The following is a 19117-nucleotide window of genomic DNA, read 5'->3' as shown; positions in this document are numbered from 1 at the left end:
TGAAGCCTGTCAAACCTAGGGTGTTAATTTGTCGATTGGAGATTTTTAAATAATTAATACACAATCAATAGATCAGGCAACGTTTCCTGAAGTCTGCATGTTGAATTTGATAATTCCCCTACTGGAAAGAAAAAAACCTGTTGCAATTTATTTTGTGCTTGACATTTCGCTGATGCTTCATTTTAAATTGCACTTAATGTGCATTTTGTTTTCCAGAGCAAACATCTCCTTCTATGAGATCTTGCAGATGGACTTTGAAATTGACAATAGCAGTAGCCTGGCAGGAGCTCAGCAAATTACCTGGCAGGTGGAATACCCCAGAGAAGACTCGATGAGTGAACTGGTGGTCTCAGAGATCTTTGTCAGCCAAACAACATTTGCAGGAATTGTTCCTCTTGCAATGGTAAGAAACTGCTGCTTTGTTTTTCAAATGCTTCTTTTGATTCCTTTCAGTACTCAAGGAAACATGAACCATTTTTTTAATTTGCTACTTCCTATGCATCTGCTGAAAATGGTTTAAATGCAAAAACTACATTTCAATAATATTTTATTTACCTGATATACCATAATGGCTCCTTGGAAACCATTAGAGTCTATTGTGCAAATTCTTTTCTGTTAGTGGATTATTGGCCTGGTACATAGTAACAACTCCTTTGGAGCTGTTGTCTTCTGTTGTGTTAATGCGACTGCCATGCATACTCACTAAGGCTAAATGCTACAATTAGTTATGACATTTTCATTTAAATAAATTAGCCCACATGTGTAGAAAAATTCATTTATAAGCCAGACAACTGGGCCATATTTTGCTTTGCTTTTCCCCAAAGCACTCAAATGCACTAGACTAAATCACCGACCAGCGGGCTGCAAAATGTCAATTTAATAAAAAACTCATTTTGAGTTATACAGTGGGGACACAAAATCGTTTCTAAAGACTTAGATTTTTAGATTTAGAGAGAGGCCCTGTTTCCAAAGCAGGGTGTAATATGTGTGGTCAAAAAAACCTAACCCCCGCTTTTTTTCATGTAAGTGGCTACTTGTGTACTCAAATGCAGCTTGTTATATGGACCTTCGGTGTGACTGTGGGACCTCTGTTACTAGAACTTTTTGCTGGTTGCAAATCAATTGCATTTAAATGCAGTTACACTGGTGTAAAGCAGATGTAACAGAATGGTGAATTAGGCCCTGTCTGCAGAACTTCCTTTGAGAAATTGTCCTAAAGATCTTATGAAGAATTAATTTTTTTCCTGCTTAATTTGATTTAAAAAATTATGAATTTAATGATAAATTTCAATCTACTGATACATTTTAAATCTCTCCCCACCCCAGTCCTGCGAAAGGAAGTTAATTTTTTTTCTTGTTCCTCTACCACCTAATCAACAAAAATCCAAACATTCCAAGTCAGCTGTAACTCACGAAAGCTTATGCTCAAATAAATCTGTTAGTCTCTAAGGTTCCACAAGTACTCCTTTTCTTTTTGCGGATACAGACTAACACGGCTGCTACTCTGAAACCTCTCCACAAATGTTACCCTGTCCTTCTGGGAGAGAAGAAAAGGAGGAGAGCAGTAAATACAGACAAAGATCTAGTCAGGACTCTTTTGTGTTCTCACTGACAATGTCTAAACTTGCTGGATATCCAGCGATAGAAAAAAAAATACAAGTGAGGTATTTTACAGGGTGATTTTTTGGGAGGCTTTCCTGGAGCATATAAATAAGTGATCAGTACACTTAGAGGAGACTGAGCAAAACTAAAATAAACTGGAGGTGATGTTGTCAATTATTAGTGATGATTCAGGTTGTAATACTAATGTACAGTGAGGGATAAACAATACCACTGTTATACAAGTTGTTTGAAATGGCTCATAAGATATTTACACTACTAAGAGTGCTACCGGTACATAGTAGAGTTGGGTTCAAATCAGCAGCCCTCTGGAGGTGAACTTTCAAAGGTGCATAATGTATGTTTGGATCAGAAATTTGCAATTGGTCCTGCTTTCTCTATAATAGTCCCCCGCTCCCTCTAATCGCTGAATTGGCCGCTGGTGCCTATTTCTAACCCCGGATCTCTGAATGTTGGTCAGAGGTTTGTAGTCCTGATCTACAGATGCATCTTAATTTTGCTGCTCATATTCTCATCTCTTATTTTACATCATGATGGGGAAAAAAACCTGAAGTGTAATATATATATATATATATATATATAGAGAGAGAGAGAGAGAGAGAGAGAGAGAGAGAGAAATATATATATATATATATATATATATTTACGTATTTTTGTCTCCTTTTGGGACATCCTAATGTTTCTTCATATGGTCACAGTCCTTAGTGATGTTTTTCATCAGTAGCTCAGCTATCTCCCTCTGACTGCAAGCTTCTTTGCCTGGCTGGCCCTAGGCTAACAGAAGAGTCTGAGATAGCAGTAGCAAGAACAACAGATTTTATTTGCATTCCTTCCTCTCATATTTGCTCATTTGTGGTGCTGCTTCACTTCACTGCAAGACAAGCTCCAGCCTGTGTTGCTGAACTGGGAACAAAAGCCAATGCACCATACACTATCATGTTCTGTTCAGTGAAACCAGGTGTTACAGAAAGTTCTTGAAAAGTTAAGAAAATATATTTTAATGTTCTTCTTGAGGGGTTCCTCAACTCCTTCCATCACTAATAAGTCAATTTTATTGTAAATTTTTTCCTACCGTTTCCTGAACTACATAGAATCTGTAAATAAATATCATCTCATATATTTTTGTCCCTTAGAAGAACACTATAAAGGTGTATCAAAATGCAGTGGGTTTTAAACTCCTTGTTTCTACATTGAATGTAAATTACTTGGGGGGGTCCCTTTAATTTCTTGACTGTTCTAATTTTCCTATACAAAACGTAGAGCCAAATGCAAGCTCATTGGCTTGAGAGACGTTGCATGAATGTGAAAAGAGGAGTTGGTCCTTAGTTTGTGGGATCAGGTATTTTGATGACCTCAAAATCCCATGGCCAGTGAAAAATAATTAAGTCTTTGTAATTTCCTGTACAAATTCACTTTGTGTATAAATCGGACCATCGGCACTGTGTAAAGCTAAACTGTATACTGAAAAATGTCTTGTCAGGAAGAGTTTTGCAGGTGGCTACCATTATAATTCGCTGAAAACTGGAACTCTAAGTCTGGTTTACATTGTTTGAGACCTCTGTATGTTTGTTGAGGGAAAACTAAACAAACAAAACCAGACTGTGGAATTGTGCAGAGCATTAGGGACCCTTCTTAATAAAGACTTAAACTGAAGTTAAATTCCTAAATCTTTCTGTTGGTCAGGATAAATAAGCCCCATGCTCATGCCAGAACAAACAGGGTGTCTCTTACACATGGTTCAGTATCTCACTATTGTTTTCTGCTGCTGCTGCTGGTAGGGCCAATCATAAGTACATCTGTAACTTTTTCAAGGCTTTCCTGGAATACAAAATAAAAAGAGCAAGAGCCCTCTATGATCAACATTCCCTCATTGCCGGGTTGTCAGGACCAAGATGTGGGTGGATTGACCTGGTGGTTAGACCCAGAGCCCAACTTACTGGTTAGAGAAAGGGACAGGAGCCAGAGCCATGGATGAGAGCTGGAGTAAGGAACCAGGAATCAAGCCAAGGGGTCAGAGCCAGAAATCAGTAGCTGGAGTCAGAAGCTAGGCAAGAGAGCAGGGCAAGGTGGAATGAAGCAGGACAAGGACAAGGCTGGAGAGGCTGGATACAAGGCAGAAGCATGGCTGGGTATGGGGGCAATTGCAGACTTGCTGCTGATGCTGCTGAGCTTAAGTGCAGACCTGTTGGCTCCTATTGACAGCCAGGTGAGCTGGCCACTTGGGCAGGCCGGGAAAAAGGGCGATTCTGCTGCAGTCCATCTTGGCTCATTAACCTGCCCGAAGGCTGAGCCACCTAACCGCAAGCTAAGCTGGGGAAACTCAACCCCATGGTTCCTGAGAATGATGGTGGCAGTCGTAGTGGTAGGGATCGTTCTCCATTACCTAAACTTATTTTTCTTCTAGATAAAGTAGGTGTGGTGGGTCTCATGCTAGCATTTGTGTAATAGTCTGATCAAAAGAGCTGATTTCTTGCTTCGGTGGGTTTACGAATCATCTCTCATGAAATCTTGTGTGTTAACATTCACAGTTGGTAGGAAGTTTAAGAGATTAGATTTGTGTCTGTAAGATGTGAAAACATACAGTTGATTTCTGCATATTATGTAGCAAAACAGGGCTCCATATGAGCAGACAATCCTGCTGTACTGTGCAGATAGGTGCTGCATGCCCCTGGCTGCAAAGTACACTAGTCCCTTTGTTTAAAATCATTGGTGCATTAAAGAGCAGCGCTTTGAGATTGCTAACAGAGAAGGGCCTTGTACAGCTGAAATGTAACTCACTCTTACATAGTTAATCACTTTGGGTCCCAGTAAGAAAAAGTGCAGGCTTGTAATGCAAGATGTACATTTTGATTGATTAGTTGGGGGTGAGGGGGCAAGCTTATGGCACAAGTAATTTCCTTATTGGGCGTAGGCGGCATTAAGGTTTCAACATACAGTATCTTTATACGAAAAGGAGATGTGGGTGTGGAGAACACTAATTATTGCACAAATGCTAATCGAGAAATCGGTATGCAAATGTCATTAGGAATTCGCTGTGAATTTGCGAACAAATAAGACAGTTCCTGGTTTCTCAGAAATAGAGGAAAACCCCAACCAGGAGAACGGGTGGTACAGTCAGCTGCCAATTCTAAAACCACGAACCCAATTGCATCTGGCATTCAACAGTAGTGCCCAAGAAGTACAAATCTACTTACATCTACATGTGTATGTTCTGAACAAGACTGAAACGTCTTCAAGTTTGTGCGAAACTAATGAACTGAAATACCTATTTATTTATTTATGTATTCATTATGGGCAACTGGGCAGCTTTCAAAGATTTCCTCATTGAATAATATTCAAAGTGTCCATTGGAACCATTTATTGTGACGTGCACCTTCTTGGTTTAAATCCAAATAGCAGTTGGACCCCACTTACACAGTTTGAGGAGAAGCTATATTGTTTTGCAGCTTTGAAGTGGCCCAGCCAACAGCTCTTGGTATTATTCTGTTTTACCAGTAACTATGAAATAATCTGATTTTTTTTTTGAGTGGAGAAGTGTGGAAGAACAAGGCTAAAATATAATTTTGGAATTCTGGGAATGCCTGAAAAACTTGAATCTATCTCCATTTGGAAGATCATCCATATAATTTTAACTCCAAAGCACTGTTTTCACTTTTTTAATATTTTGAATCTAATTTTGATTAGAACAAATACAATAAATATGTTCACAAACAGCAGAAAATCTAAACATTTTCCTGCTGGGACACAGGGAGTTTTCTCCACAATTTGAAGCAATAATTCCTTGCTCTCCTGATAATGATAAAGTCCAATTTGAATGACTGTGTGGAACAAAATAAAGTAAAATTTATTATGGAAGTGATCAGACCATTTTACTATATTAGGACTGGGACAGTTTAATTTTAGTTAGTAGAATTTACTTTCCGATCCCCACATCTCTAATTCCAGATGGAACATATGCATTGCAGGGAGTAATGGAAAAGATGAGGTAGAATAGCAGGCCACCTCCAACTGATTTGGTAATGAAGTGACTTCTCATGAAATGAGAAAATAGCAAGGTGGTTGATCACAGTTGTTTATGGCCTGCACTTGACTCAAGAATGGATTTGGATGACCGCTGTGACAGGCCTACTGCTGTTGCAAAAGGATATCAGTCTACTTTAAGATGAGCTGTTCTTATAAATCAGCTACCCATAGAGAGGTTTCTCTCCTTTAGTGGCACATGGTGGGAATGCTCTAGTTAGGCTATATCATCATTTCCATCATACACCTGCTAGAGAAAATATGGAAAAGGAGGTAACTCCCTGTGCATCCTCTGGCTGGGCCATAAAGCCAAAGTTATGGGAGGTTAAAGGAGGTCCGGTGACTGTAGATAGACAAAGGTAATTCATCCAAGACATCTGGATGAACACTCCTCCTCTTACAAAAATGCCATTAGCACTTTCATCTTTTGTCTGATGCAAAAGGGGACGTGTTGCCTCCTAATATCCTGCTGGACCATTGGTTCAGTACTGGCTTAAATGGAACGGGACCACTTACTGAATCATTCGCACCACTTCCCCTAAACGAGGTTGTGAACTCAAGACGACATTGCTGCATGGATTTTCTACCTTTTTAGAAACACAACACAACTGTTTTGGGCAGATCTGTCTGTGGCTTCCAATTCTCTTGGCCAACATTCCCAACACAACTTTCATCTTTTTTCTTTTATGTTGAGCTTGTCAGCCTGGGAAGTGATTTTTTTTGATGTATTTGAAGGTAGGAAAGAATTAATTTCACACGATACTGAGTTATATGCATACCGTTTGTAGGAGGGCAACATACAGCTTGATGGATCTGCCGTGCCCTCAGGATGCCCCTTCTCCAGGGAGACACTGTTTCTGTGCATATATCTAATTTGGGAAATTCACTGTTTGTGAGTGAGTGTGACCAAATTGTTAAGGGCTCCTAATAGGGTATACGCAAACATACATCTATGATGTATAGATCTATATAAATAACATATGCCATGTGTGGTGGTGAAATCGGTGTAACAAGTTGCATTTAGAATTTATTTTATCATTATCTTAAAGCTGTCTATTCATCCGTCTCTGAGCAGATTTCCAACATGACAAATCTCTGAGCAGCTTGAAGCAGCCATTTCATAAACATCAATTTGCCAAAAAAAAAAAAAATTTCTCCAGTTGTACTAAAGCTACCCCGGTAATTACACTGCTCTGAGTCGCACGTTTCAGTCTTTAGCCAGTTCTGCCCCTGTATCTTCAGTGGCATAATTTTGTAGCCTTGTATATTTTGAGATATTAGATTGTAAAATCCCAATATTAAGTGTAGAAAAGGTATTCTAAACAATTTTTCTGCTTTCTAAATTTTATGAACTATACGTTTTCTTATTCTCAGAGGCCTGTACAGTTGGATTCTTGCCACTAAAGGACATTTGTTTTGGCAGGTGGAGGTTAAAGGGAGAAAAAAAGATTTGTATATATTTTAAAACTTTGCTTGGCAGATCACTCTCCAGGGGATGGGAGCCTTTAATGGGAACAGGTGGAAGGAGATTGCTAAGCATGCTACAACTCACCCACTAATGGGAATGTGACTTCTTGGGGTAGAATTGCTGTCCCAGGGACGACTCAGGGCAAGAAGGCACAGAAGGTGGCTTGGTGGTCAGCTGCAAGTATGGTTATGCTGGGGTGGCTGACCCAATGGGAGTTCACCTTCTTGGTACTATTAAAGAAACAGGCTGAGAGGTGAATATGTGGACTTATTGTCACTGTTGCACAGAGAGGTGCTGACATAAAGTGAGCTGGGGAACAGTGAGCAGGGCAATGAAATGCCCAAGTGGCCACGGGTGTCTAGAAAATGGGAAAATTGGGAAACTTCTTTCCTAATGTAGGTGGTCATGGTTGTAGGGCTTCCTCAGCCTGAAGCCCAGTACCATCTCCAGTTAAGCATGAGGTGTTAAGAGTGCTTCTTACCCTAACAAGATAGATTGGCATTTTTGTGGGCTGGGTTTACTTTGGGGTTTAGGAACTCCTTTACAGGGTAAAAAAGGCATGTAATGTCGACAAATTTGAAGGTGTTATTGGGAATGGGCCATACTGTAAAGAAAAAGATTACACAAGAATTAAAGGGGAATAGGATAGCAGGGCCATTCGGTCATCTCACTATACAGGACTTGCAGGTTTTCCCCCTAGGGTTGATCCGGAAGAAGGCCCTGAGTGAGTATCATGTAATTCCCCACCTGTCTTACCCACGGGATAGCTCAGTTAATGATGAAATAGGCCTGGCCTTGTGTTCCGTGCCCTATTCCTCCATTGGTGGGGCTGAGTGCCTGGTTAGGTCTTGTGGCCAAGGGTTTTTAGTGTGGAGGTTCGGGTGGGGTGGTCTGAAAGCATCAGCCTTAGGGAGGATACATGCTGTTCCATCACTCTTATGCACAGGGATCTTGTGAGGATCCTGCATCCCATGTGTCACTGTGGACAAGAGGTGACCTTGTTGAGGGAGACATTCTTGGTACTATGTTTTGGAGCTTTTAGGATCAGCAAGCTAGTATCTGGGTCCTGTAGGGATTCTTCTGGAGGGGGCTTTGGAATTTAGGGATATACATTGGGAGGGGCGATTGGTGATATTAACCTTGAGGAGGTCAAAGACAGATCTTCCCCGTTGAGACTGTGAGGGCATACATGGCAATAAGACCAGAGAGGGATGGGTCCCACCTTTATTCATGGTAACGGGAATCCCCTCGCAACCTACCAGTTTATTACAGTTTTAAGACAGGTGTAATGTGCTACAAAAGAAATGAACGATCATTCTTAAAAATCATCACAAATTGACTTTTTTCCCTCAAATACTGCTCTAAATGTAACATTTATATATCATTTATATATTCAAAAAACGGTACTGGCTTTAATTAACTAATCAATCCTGAATAAATGCAGCTTGGTAAGAATGAAAAATTATATGGAAATGAAGCCACTCTTACTCAGTTTTACCTGTTCCTGAATGTTTTATGAGTCACTTTTCAGATTCCTTAAAGTGCTTTTTGAAGCACACTCAAAAGTTCCATAATAATATGGCTTAATATCTCTAAAACTGATTTACTTAGAAAAAGTTGGGATTTGCAACTTGAAGAATAAATTTTCCCCCAATACCTAGAGCCTTTATGAATGACTTTGACAATGTAAATACTGATTTATCAACTAAGATTGTCTGTAACTACTTAAGGCCTCTTTAATGCAGGCAAAATTTCCACTGTAGTCAATGGGAAATTTACCAGAGCAAGGAATAATTGTTCGCTTAAGTTGGAGTCTAGTTCAAATGCAAAATTTCTAGTTTATGTTATGTTTTTGTTTTCTTTTTTTTTTTTTTGAACTTTCAGTGCCAACCTTTGAGAAATTTTGCCCACAGAAAATATGAAGTGTCTTGAGTTAGACTCTCAGCATTGTCTATTCTGAATATCTGGAAAGGATGTTCAGACAGTGAGCAGAGTATAAGACCACTTGTTTAGTACAACAAAGCATGATGCATTCAGTATCAGCATCAGCTGCTTTGGTCCTGTGAAACTTATTTTGTTTTCCTTTCGGCACTAAATAGTTCTAATAATTGAGTCTTTCAGCATCTGGTGTACCAATTAACATGTGCTGCTAATGTCTCAGAAAGTAGAAAGGTGATTCATTTTCATCATGTTTAATACAATCACAGAGCGAGGTGGAGAAGTAGAATGTCAAAAACACTTAAATTCTTCTTTGCATTCAGATATTCTGGTGCATTACTGAGTATTCACAAAAGAACTTCCTTTTCAGTATGACAATAATTAAATGTAAACATTGAGCCTGCTTTTCAAACATAGGATACCTAGGATAGGATGCCAGTCTGATGACTCAAATTGTGGTTTATACGTCCAGTATGTCTTGCATATTATTATAGAGTTGTTTAGTTGGATTTCTTTAGGCACCTATGTCTTGATTCTGTTCTCACACCAGTAGATAGGAAATCAAGAGTAACTTTCCTGAGATCAATGGAGATGTAATGGTATAAAACTGGTGTAACTGAGGGGAAATTGTGTCCTTATTGTGCATCTCTGATCTGTTTCAAGAGTCAGCAAATAATTAGGGTTTTCAGAGAAGTCCTTTAGAGACGAGTTCTTACCGTACCATGACAGTGTTTCCCATCTATATTTTGTTCTAATTTAGTGTCATTTTGGGAGCCTTAGTTTCCCCTTGTTCTTGTTTGGTTCTTGCTCATTTCTTCACCACCAATAGCGGCTTGAAGGAGCCATATCCACTGAAGGAGCAGGTGAACATGTGACAGACATATAATGCGATGCAGCGGCGGAATGAAAAGCGTGTTCAGTTGTAACAGAAAGACTTGAATTAAAATAAAGTGATGTATAGAAGGCTAAGTACCTGATTCTCTTTTACACTGAAGGCCCCTATACATAACTCGGGGCTGAGGGAACAGATCCTCTGATGGTGTACGTTGACTCAGTTGAAGTCAGTGGTTCTATGACAATTTGCACCAGGTGCGAATGTGCCTCTGGCACTTGCACTTATATCCCCTTTACACAGAGAGTTCGGTGTTAATTTACCTTAGTGTAAATGGAAATCATGCCTTAAAATCTTTGAAGAACAATTCTGCCTAGAAAAGTGACTAGGCAACAATGGCCTCTTCTTACTCAACAGATCTGGTTCTTGTGTGTATTCAGGGTCCTATCTGTTTACTTTAAGTAACAAAAATACTGTACATTTGTACTCCTTTCTACTCATGTTAGTCCTGCAGAGGCAATACAGCTAAGAGTATGAACTGGATTTTATTTCTTCTCGTGCATCATCAGCTGACTAATGCACTAAATGTCCGTTAGTTACTCCTGAGCAGGTCCCTTGAAGACAATGGAGAGGCACAGATGTCAAAGAGCATAATTGACAAGTGGGTGGCATGGGGTTCACTGGTATAATTGAGATCTCTAAATTCTTTATTCCTGGAGAAGATGTATGAAAAGGAGAAGGACCTTTGCTTGACTCACAGATCTCAAGTGAAGTTTTCAGGGCTGGCAGGAAGAAAAAACATCTTTTTACTTATAAACTGAGCACATTGGCTATGTTAACTCATTGAGAAACAATAAACATGAAACCCCACAATGTCCTATTTAGAGTCACTTTGCAAAGTAGAACTGCGGTTAAAACTAAATGTAGAAATTGGTGGAATAAAGATGGATCTGGTTGCATAATGGTACAGCAGTTCTCCCCATCATCTCTCTCAATCAGATAGACATCTGCAATTTATCACAGATTGGGAAACACTGAATCGGCTGAGCTTGTTAGGATAGCCCTACTCTGTTTTCTGGGGTAGACGAACTCCCCCCCGCCCCCCACCATCACTTTACCCATTCCTGGCTTGTCACCCAGGTTTCCACCACAGAAAATGTGACTGGCTTAAATTGTCTACCTAAAGGTCAAAATCAGCCCTAACCCAGCAACTTCAGAGAGTTTCTAGGCAAGCAGGAACTTTGCCAATGTGAAGAACAAGAGATGATAGAGAGACATTGTCACTGTTTTTGCAAGAAAGCTCCAGCTGCAGCCTAGGAACAATAGTTGTTATAATAAAAGAATATTTAGTGTTACCATATTGTCTACAGCAGTGTTTCCCAAACTTACAACAGTTGCGTACTCCTTTTGAGACATTTGTCTTACCAGTGTACCCCTTCTCCAGTGAAGATTATCTTGGGGGTGGAGGGTAGCCACATTTTTATAACACACTCCTGGTTCATTTCATTTTGGATTAAATGTTTATTAGAAATAAATACAAAATTATATTGCATACAGTTGAAACAAAAATTTTAATAGAAATAATAGTTACATATAGAAATAGTACTAGAAATAATTAAAATAATAGAAGCGAATCAACAGTCTGGCAGAACAGCATATATCTATCTATCTATATAGATGTGTATATATATATAGATATAGATAGATATATATATATGGTGAATTCGTATATTCTGAAATTAAAATACGTTGCTTTGGTTAGGTTAGTGAAGAAAGCATTAGTTTTAATGCTTACTATTTCGGTACTGAAAAATTTTCAGTACAAATCAAACTATTCAGTGCGAGGGATGGAACTGCTTTTGACCAGACACGATCGCGGGGATATCTGGCTCAATGTTTGTGATCTTAAGACGAAGATGGGGCTCTACGTCAATAAGACGATTTCGGTTTTTTGTTTTGATGCCAACCAGCGCACAGAATCCGATCTCGCACAAATCCAAGGTGGGAAAAGGCAGAAGATACTTGACAGCTTTGTCTGACAGAGCTGGATATTCAAAGCTAACCCCCAACCAAAATGACGTCAGTGTATTTTGCTCAAATTTTGTTTTCAGGAAGCTATCTGCAGCCCGCTCCAAGAGCTGTTCTTCTGAAGCAGAGAGGTTATTTGGCAATGTTTGAACATAGATGATAAAAGGGTTCCTTATCCATTCAAAGGTGCCGTCCGATTCAGGGAAATACTTACGAAGATCTTTCTGCAAGCTTTCCAAATGCTGCTTTATGGTTTGCAACACATCACTAACATGTTCGTTAGTGGAGTTTATTACTCAGTCATGAAGAGATGGAAAAGAATCCAGTTCACGACAACTAAGACGTTTATGCCACAGTTTCAATTTTGTGACCATGGCACTCACTTTGTCTTGAACATGGAATATGGATATGAGTTTCCCTTGCAAAGATAGATTGAGGTTGTTTAAATGAGCAAAGGTATCTGCAATATATGCTAGTTTGCATAGTCACTTCCAGTCGTGTATACAGTCTTGCAGGTTAAATGTTTCATCTAAAAAAACTTGCAGTTCTTCTCGCAGCTCAAACAGGCGATTCAGAACTTTTCCACGTGAAAGCCAATGCACTTCAGTGTGAAATAGGAGTTTTGTGTAATCACTGCCCATCTCATCACAAAGCTGAGAAAACAGCCGGGCATTCAGAGGGCGGCCTTTCACAAAATTGATTATTATCACAGCTTCATCCAGTACTTGCTTTAGATCTGCCTGCATATTCTGGGTGCCGAGTGCTTCCCTGTGAATGCAACAATGAGTCAATTTTGCTTCTGGCGCAACAGCTTGAATACGTGCAACAACTCCTTTCTTCAAACCAATCATGGCTCTGGCGACATCCATGCTTCTTCCAACGCAACGACTCCAATCCAAGTTATTGTTTTTGATAAAGTCATCAATAACTTTAAAAATAGCTTCTCCAGTTGTACGTGTTGGTATAGGTTGGCAGAACAAAATATCATCGTGGACTTCATTATTCAGCTCGTAACTGACAAACAACAAAAGATTAGCTAAATTCACAACATCAGTGGATTCATCCGCTTGCAGTGCATAGTAGCGACTCTTTTGTACTCTTGACAATAATTGCTGCTTTACGTTTTCAGCCATGTCTGTGATTCTACGATGAACAGTGTTATTCGAGAGGGGGACACGATCTATAGCTTTGCTAGCCTTGTCTCCAATCATCACTTGCACCATTACTTTGGCTGCAGGTTTTACTAATGTCTCGCCAATCACTTCAGCAGCTCTGGACTTTGCAATTAAGTATGCCACACTACATGAAGCTTCCAAAGCTTTAATATTTTCACCTCCCATCTGTCAAGGTTCCTCCCCCACTCTGAACTCTAGGGTACAGATGTGGGGACCTGCATGAAAACCTCCTAAATTTACTTTTACCAGCTTAGGTTAAAACTTCCCCAAGGTACAAATTAATTTTATCCTTTGTCCTTGGAATATCCACTGCCACCACCAAACTCTAACTGGGTTTACTGGGAAACATAGTTTGGACGTGTCTTTCCCCCAAAAATCCTCCCAACCCTTGCACCCTACTTCCTGGGAAAGGTTTGGTAAAAATCCTCACCAATTTGCATAGGTGACCACAGACCCAAACCCTTGGATCTGAGAACAATGAAAAAGCATTCAGTTTTCTTACAAGAAGACTTTTAATAGGAATAGAAGTAAACAGAAGAAAAGGAATCACCCCTGTAAAATCAGGATGGTAGATACCTTACAGGGTAATTAGATTCAAAACATAGAGAATCCCTCTAGGCAAAACCTTAAGTTACAAAAAAGACACACAGACAGAAATAGTTATTCTATTCAGCACAATTCTTTTCTCAGCCATTTAAAGAAATCATAATCTAACTCATACCTAGCTAGATTACTTACTAAAAGTTCTAAGACTCCATTCCTGTTCTATCCCCGGCAAGAGCAGCATACCAACAGACACACAGACCCTTTGTTTTTCTCCCTCCTCCCAGCTTTTGAAAGTATCTTGTCTCCTCATTGGTCATTTTGGTCAGGTGCCAGCGAGGTTACCTTTAGCTTCTTAACCCTTTACAGGTGAGAGGATTTTTCCTCTGGCCAGGAGGGATTTTAAAGGGGTTTACCCTTCCCTTTATATTTATGACACCGTCACATTACGAATTGTTTTCTGGGACTTTTGGAGATCTTTGCGCCTATTTTCGAAGAATTCTACAGGTTTTCCCTCATATTCTTTATGTTTGCTATCAAAATGGCATTTTAGGTTGGATGGTTTCATACTTTCATTTGTGAGTCTCATAACAAATCACACATAGTGGAACAGGCTCCACCATAGTATGTACTTGCTATGATCTGTAGAGTAGTTATTCACTTTTATCCATCAGTATGACTTCTGCGCATGCCACAAAGGCAAGTGTATTGCCCCAGCCACGGTAATGCGCATGTGTGGTTTGCATCGGCTTTGCTGTGCTTCTGACCCTCTTCTTTCTTCGGTACAGCTCTTCGGCAGTATGACTTCCACTTTTCTTTTCTTCACTGCTTGGGGCGGCAAAAAAAGCTGGAGCCGCCCTGGCTGCCAGCCGGTGTGAACAGAACCCTAGGCCGGCAGAGGGCTGAGCGGGGCCGGTGGCCAGGACCCCTGCTGGCAAGAGCTGGCAGTCCGGCAGCGGGTCTGAGCCACTCAGACCGGCCCCTTGCCAGCTGGGGTCCCAGCCGCCAGCCCCATTCAGCCCGCTGCCGGCTGGGGGTCCCGTTATGATAAAGTAAAATAAAAAATTCTGCCCCATACCCCTTGTCAAGGTTCCTCCCCCACTCTGAACTCTAGGGTACAGATGTGGGGACCTGCATGAAAAACCTCCTAAGCTTATCTTTACCAGCTTAGGTCAAAACTTCCCCAAGGTACAAAATATTCCACCCGTTGTCCTTGGACTGGCTGCTACCACCACCAAACTAATACTGGTTACTGGGGAAGAGCTGTTTGGATGCGTCCTTCCCCCCCAAAATACTTCCCAAAACCTTGCACCCCACTTCCTGGACAAGGTTTGGTAAAAAGCCTCACCAATTTGCCTAGGTGACTACAGACCCAGACCCTTGGATCTTAAGAACAATGAACAATCCTCCTAACACTTGCACCCCCCCTTTCCTGGGAAATGTTGGATAAAAAGCCTCACCAATTTGCATAGGTGACCACAGACCCAAACCCTTGGATCTGAGAACAATGAAAAAGCATTCAGTTTCTTACAAGAAGACTTTTAATAAAGATAGAAGTAAATAGAAATGAAGAAATCCCCCCTGTAAAATCAGGATGGTAGATATCTTACAGGGTAATTAGATTCAAAAACATAGAGAACCCCTCTAGGCAAAACCTTAAGTTACAAAAAAGATACACAGACAGAAATAGTTATTCTATTCAGCACAATTCTTTTCTCAGCCATTTAAAGAAATCATAATCTAACACATACCTAGCTAGATTACTTACTAAAAGTTCTAAGACTCCATTCCTGGTCTATCCCTGACAAAGACCAGCATATAGACAGACAGACAGACAGACCCTTTGTTTCTCTCCCTCCTCCCAGCTTTTGAAAGTATCTTGTCTCCTCATTGGTCATTTTGGTCAGGTGCCAGCGAGGTTACCTTTAGCTTCTTAACCCTTTACAGGTGAGAGGAGCTTTCCCCTGGCCAGGAGGGATTTCAAAGGGGTTTACCCTTCCCTTTATATTTATGACACCCCTTGAAACCCTTTCACGTACCACCATGGGTACACGTACCACACTTTGGGAAGTACTGGTCTAGAGAAATGATTTTGGTTTGTGAATGGCAGCGCTGGTGGTTTTTATATATGGATACAAATCCTTTGCTGAACAGTAATAGGATTGTGATTCCCAGGATGTCATTATCTTTAAAGTGTTTTTCAGATGTAATCATCAATATTTCACCAGTGCAGCAAGCCCCTGGCGCTGAAACATTTTTTGTGTACGCCGCAAGTATTTAATCGATGTCTTCTGAAATCTTGCTTCCTCCCGAAAAATGTAAGCTGTGGGTTGACTAATGTTGTGAATCACTTAGAACCACAGATGGCCATATATACACGAGTAAGTTTTCTTTTAAATGGGAGATTGAATAATAGCATCTTCAGTTGCTGCTGGCAAACATGCTGACAGGAACACCCAGGAAAAATGGTCCTTAAAGATGCCCATTTCTATAACTCAAACTGAAAGAAAATTGCTGAGTACACCACTTTATTTGTTTTAGGATGTGCAAGAATGCAGAGGTTTTTACATGTTACTAGCTTGCTTTGCCTGCACTATGGCTACAGGGTGATATGAAGTTTAGAAAAGAGATGACTAAGGGAGATCCGATAGAGGTCTATGAAATCGTGAACGGTGTGGCGAAAATGAATAATGAAGTGTTATTTACACCTTCAAATAATACAAGAACCAAGGGTCATCCAATGACATTAACAAGCAGCAGGTTTAAAACAAACAAAAGAGGTACTGCTTCATACAATAGTCACCCTGTGGAAGTCATTGCCAGGGGATGTTGTGCAGGCTAAAAGTATAACTTGGTTAAAAATAAAGAATTAGATAAGTTCATGGAGGACAAGTCCATCAATGTTAGCTAAGATGGTCAGGGATGCAACCCCATGCTCTGGGTGTCCCTAAACATCCACCTGCTAGAAGCTGGGACTGGAAAACATGGAATTGGTCATTCAATAATTGTCCTGTTCCGTTCGTTCCCTCTAAAGCATCTGACAGGTTTCAGAGTAGCAGCCGTGTTAGTCTGTATTCGCAAAAAGAAAAGGAGGACTTGTGGCACCTTAGAGACTAACAAAGTTATTTGAGCATAAGCTTTCGTGAGCTACAGCTCACTTCATCGGATGCATTCGATGAAGTGAGCTGTAGTTCACGAAAGCTTATGCTCAAATAAATTGGTTAGTCTCTAAGGTGCCACAAGTACTCCTTTTCTTTTTTCTAAAGCATCTTGCACCGGCCACTGTTGGAAGACAAGATAGTGGGCTAGATGCACTATTGGTCTGACCCAGTATGGCCATTCTTAAGGTAAACTCAGTTTCTAAGAAATGTCGTGAAATGTCCAACTATACAGCAGGCCACATCATCTTCCCCTTTTATGTATGCAACTTCCATCGCTTTCACGTATTCAAAGAGCCGTGTTCTGGTGTCTCTACTTCCCAGTAATTCCAGCTTGGGAACCAGCCATCGTACTGTATGCTTCTTTGCATGATTGGTCAAGATCCTGGCTACCATGCCTGGCAATGTCTTCAACCTATGTTGCAGCAGGCACAGGAGTGAGGCATCTTTTCAAAGCAGCACTAAGGGCTAGCAAGGGAGGTCTCCAAGCACAGCAGAATGCCCCAAGCTAGCTCCACATGACTACTACAGTAGTTTTCCCCAGCCCAACACACCTTACCTCATTGTGCACAAAACCGGAGTCTTATGGGTGGAACTGTTCCCCAAATTTAGCTGCTTATGAGTATGGATTGAAATAGGATCAGTTGCAAGGAATAATAACAAATAGCTCTTGAAAAGGCTTCTAATCAGAAGTATCTCTTTTGACAGCAAAGTTTTGGCCATGAGATCTTTTGTCCATATTGCTTCTTCTTAAGCTGGAAACACCACAAAAACAGTTCTCAGGCATTACAACTCTTCATTCTTCACTCTTAATTTGTCATGAAAGAGGTGCTGGGGCTCAAGTAATTTTTTTAGATTCATTACTGATACAGCAAGCCCAGAGGTGCTAGGGCTGCAAAGTGGCAAGCCCTGGCATCAATTAAGCACTGCCTCTTCCAGTCACAGTCCTACCCAGAACCAAGAAGTGCAGAGGCATATACAAATAGAACAAAGCTCAGTGAACATTTGTGAGCCTCTAAGAAAGGTTGGCTTTGATATGAGTGTGCAGATGAAGATTTAGGCTTATTATTTTAGCCCAACAGATCCACATTTGTGCTGATTACTGCCATCAGCAATGTACATGGCCATAACCAAAGTATAGAGGGCACAAAACCTCTCCAGATGGCATGAAATCACCTAGTTGGATCCAGAAGCTTCTGGATTTGAAAGTACTGTCCTGGCTTAACAATTTCCTTTTGTCCCAGTCTTCTGAGTTGCAGGATTTTTCCAGCCTGTGCCAGGTCCTGAGCAACCTTCAACCCCAAGGATGACTATGGGAGTTAGGGTGCTAAGTACTTCGAAGAACTGAGCCCATATCAAAAAATTTGGGGGCTGTCCCTCTGGCTTGCCTTCTTTTTTGCTAACAGGGAGGTGAGAAAACAGGGCAGGATGGGGGTAGAACTAAAAAACAACACATGGAATAGTAGCATTTCTCTGCCAAGAGTGGACTCTGACTCCCTTTAATTCTCTAGACAGAGTTGAAATCAGATCAGTAGTTTCTTAGAGAGATTTAATTCTCTTGTTATAATCTATCTATCTATCTATCTATCTATCTATCTATCTATCTATCTATCTATCTATCTATCTATCTATCTATCTATCTATCTATCTATCGCTAGAAGGGACTATTAGATCATCCAGTCTGACTTCCTGTATATCACAGGCCATAGAATGTAACCCGCTTCATTAGGTATTGAGCTCATTCCTAAAACGATCAGCAACAAGAACTGCATTAGCACCAACTGGTGCTCAGAGTTTGTAAGACTACAGGTTCCTCACTGCAGTGTCCCCCTAGCTTTTACTGTTGTGCTTACTTCTTGCTGTTTGCAGCTAGGAGCTAGGATTTGACCTCCTTAGTTTTGCTGTGAATGTCAGTGCGGATCTGAAAGCAATGGGCTCCCTGTGCAAACCCATAAGCATGCTAGAGCCATGGTACTATCTCACTAGGAGGGTGGTGAAGCACTGGAATGGGTTATCTAGAGAGGTGGTGGAATCTCCATCCTTAGAGGTTTTTAAGGCCCCGCTTGACAAAGCCCTGGCTGGGATGATTTAGTTGGTGTTGGTCCTGCTTTGAGCATAGGGTTGGACTAGATGACCTCCTGAGATCTCTTCCAACCCTGATCTTCTATGATTCTATGAAAACAGATTCCTATCCAGAAAAGTCTGGCAAGGCTCTGCAGTTGCTTCCAGGGCTGAGCACTTCCTTGATGATCCTCTAGTCAAGTGAGCAAAGTTTGGAGATGATTTTAAAGTTTAGGAACGTGGCTATAACTTGTTCCTGGGCGCCTCTTGCTCC

The 19117-nt window shown here is 40.7% G+C and overlaps 1 protein-coding gene across 1 annotated transcript in view; it reads left to right on the top strand.

Annotated features, from left to right (window-relative positions):
* The window catches only part of LOC140898584 (transmembrane protein 132B), a 361301-nt gene that overhangs the window by 251779 nt on the left and 90405 nt on the right, over window positions 1-19117 (top strand). The window contains exon 4 of the mRNA XM_073312583.1: window positions 217-403. Coding sequence (XP_073168684.1) covers window positions 217-403 — 187 coding nt within the window. The remainder of the gene's footprint in view (window positions 1-216; window positions 404-19117) is intronic.

This window comes from Lepidochelys kempii, chromosome 15 (assembly GCF_965140285.1).
Source record: "Lepidochelys kempii isolate rLepKem1 chromosome 15, rLepKem1.hap1, whole genome shotgun sequence".
Taxonomy (NCBI): Eukaryota; Metazoa; Chordata; order Testudines; family Cheloniidae; genus Lepidochelys; species Lepidochelys kempii.
This window is presented reverse-complemented; position numbering and strand designations above follow the sequence as displayed.